Here is a 1,894-nt window from a genome sequence, read left to right on the forward strand (position 1 = left end):
TGGTGCTTTAAACCTATGCATGAAAAGATATATTTTGTTTTTGACAAGTAGTAATAGTGCTGTTTTTTATGTGATATTAAAGATTTAAGTGTTATGTTTGTAAAATATGAAAGTTTAGATGTGAGATATGTAAAAATATAAAAAGTTAAGCTGTAAATTACCTTTTCTAAGCAAGGACGAGCATCCTTGAAATCAAGAGCCACCAGAGCAAGAGCAGCAGTAATTGCAGTCCACGACATGTTGAGCCCAACTAAAAGAGAAATCAGCATTCCAATGGTAACCGCATAAACGCTCGTCTTCCACATCCACCTCTTCCACTTCTCAGCTGCACTATCCTTCTCTTCTAAAGAGTAAGACGAAGAAGTTTCTCTCGAAGAATCAATACTATGGCTGCTCATATTTCTAGAATATCTTCTTGTGGAGGATCCTTCCTCCCTTCTCTGCGAGATTCCAGTACTTCCAAGTGCTTCCATTGATGAGCTCGAATTCCTCGCAGGTTCCATTCCTCCACTAAGTCTGCTTCTTGTAGAATTAGATGGACCAGAATCCATGACTGGCGATGGGATCTGTTCAAGGGTGGTGGAATTGAGTTCCTCGGAGTTTGCGTAACTAAGATGCGACATTGTTGCGGGCGAGAAACGGTGAGAAATCACATCGTTCTCAGCAAACAAGTCTCCTGCTTCTTCTACAACTTCTTGATCCCTTTCGACGGATAGAAGATTCCAAAAGTAGGCGAGGAGAACGGTGGCATTGACGAGCACGCCCAATAGCATAGCAGGAAAGATTCCGAGCAGGAATTTCTCAAATGAAATCTTGCTTTGAACAGCGATAACTAGGTTTTGAGGGTTACCGATGGGAGTTGCAGCGGAGCCAATGTTGGAGCTGGAAGCTAGGGCTAAGAGGAAGGGTTGAGGGGGTAGATTATTTTGCCTTGCGATTTTTAAAATGAATTCGGTGAGAACGACACAGGAAGTGTCGTTGGTGAACAGAGCGCTCGCAAATGCGGAGACGAGACAGACACGAAAGAGCAAATCCTTGCCTCCTCTGCTCTTCCATGAGAGCAATTTACCGAGGTAGATGAACATGTCGGCTCTTTCCAGGTAGACGCTGACGACCATGGTTCCGAAGAGAAGACCGAGTATGGGGAGATCAATGGATTCGTAAGCTTCGTCGGGCGATATGACGCGGAAGATAACCATGAGCATGGCGCCGAAGAGAGCACCAGCAGTTCTTCCGATGGGTAGGAAAGGCACTGCAGGGAAAACAGCTAACATCCAGAAAAATCCAAATGCGATACTGCCTAGACATACCTTTGCGGTTGATGCCATCGCCATTATTCCTCAGAAAGAACCAGGTTTCAGCTATTGCTTCTAAAAAGATCTTGAAACAATCTCAGAAATGCAACCTAATGCCGTCCATTGGGAGGTGGAGAACTTCCACAGGTTCAAGAAATTTCAGATTCCGAACAGAAAGGTTCAGCTGATCGATCGAGGAGTATTTGCGTGGCGAGTGCCATGTTAGAGAAGAGGTAAATAAACAAAACTCAAACCCCAATCCCCAAACCAAAACCTTTTCGAGGAATAATTTCGGGGCGAGACAGATCCATTGGAGCAAAATAATAAACAGGACCAGAAAGATTAGAACCGGCGATCCAAAACTTGATTTTGAGCAGAATTTGCGAGAAAAGAGATCGACTTGGATAGGGGACAGATTAGTAGAAGTTGAAGAGAACCACACTTCTTGTCCTTGGGATGGAGCCATCCAAAATCAGACAAAATTTTGTTCGCTTTCTTGCTTTGGTCCCAAGCTCAATCTCTCTCAAGTTCGGCGGGACCTTTCGTCATCCATTAATTGTATTGTAACTTTTGTGCACGAGATGCTGGTGATTTTTTTT

The 1,894-nt window shown here is 43.9% G+C and overlaps 1 protein-coding gene across 1 annotated transcript; it reads right to left on the reverse strand.

Annotated features, from left to right (window-relative positions):
* Window positions 1-143: 143 nt before the first annotated feature.
* On the reverse strand, window positions 144-1,829 carry LOC110035304 (putative transporter arsB; the record flags this gene model as incomplete). The annotated part of the gene is made up of 1 exon (XM_020739538.1): window positions 144-1,829. A coding segment is annotated over exon 1 (1,191 nt), but the record flags the coding sequence as incomplete, so codon positions are not given.
* Window positions 1,830-1,894: the final 65 nt, after the last annotated feature.

Source organism: Phalaenopsis equestris, unplaced genomic scaffold, assembly GCF_001263595.1.
Source record: "Phalaenopsis equestris unplaced genomic scaffold, ASM126359v1 Scaffold197195, whole genome shotgun sequence".
NCBI lineage: Eukaryota > Viridiplantae > Streptophyta > Magnoliopsida > Asparagales > Orchidaceae > Phalaenopsis > Phalaenopsis equestris.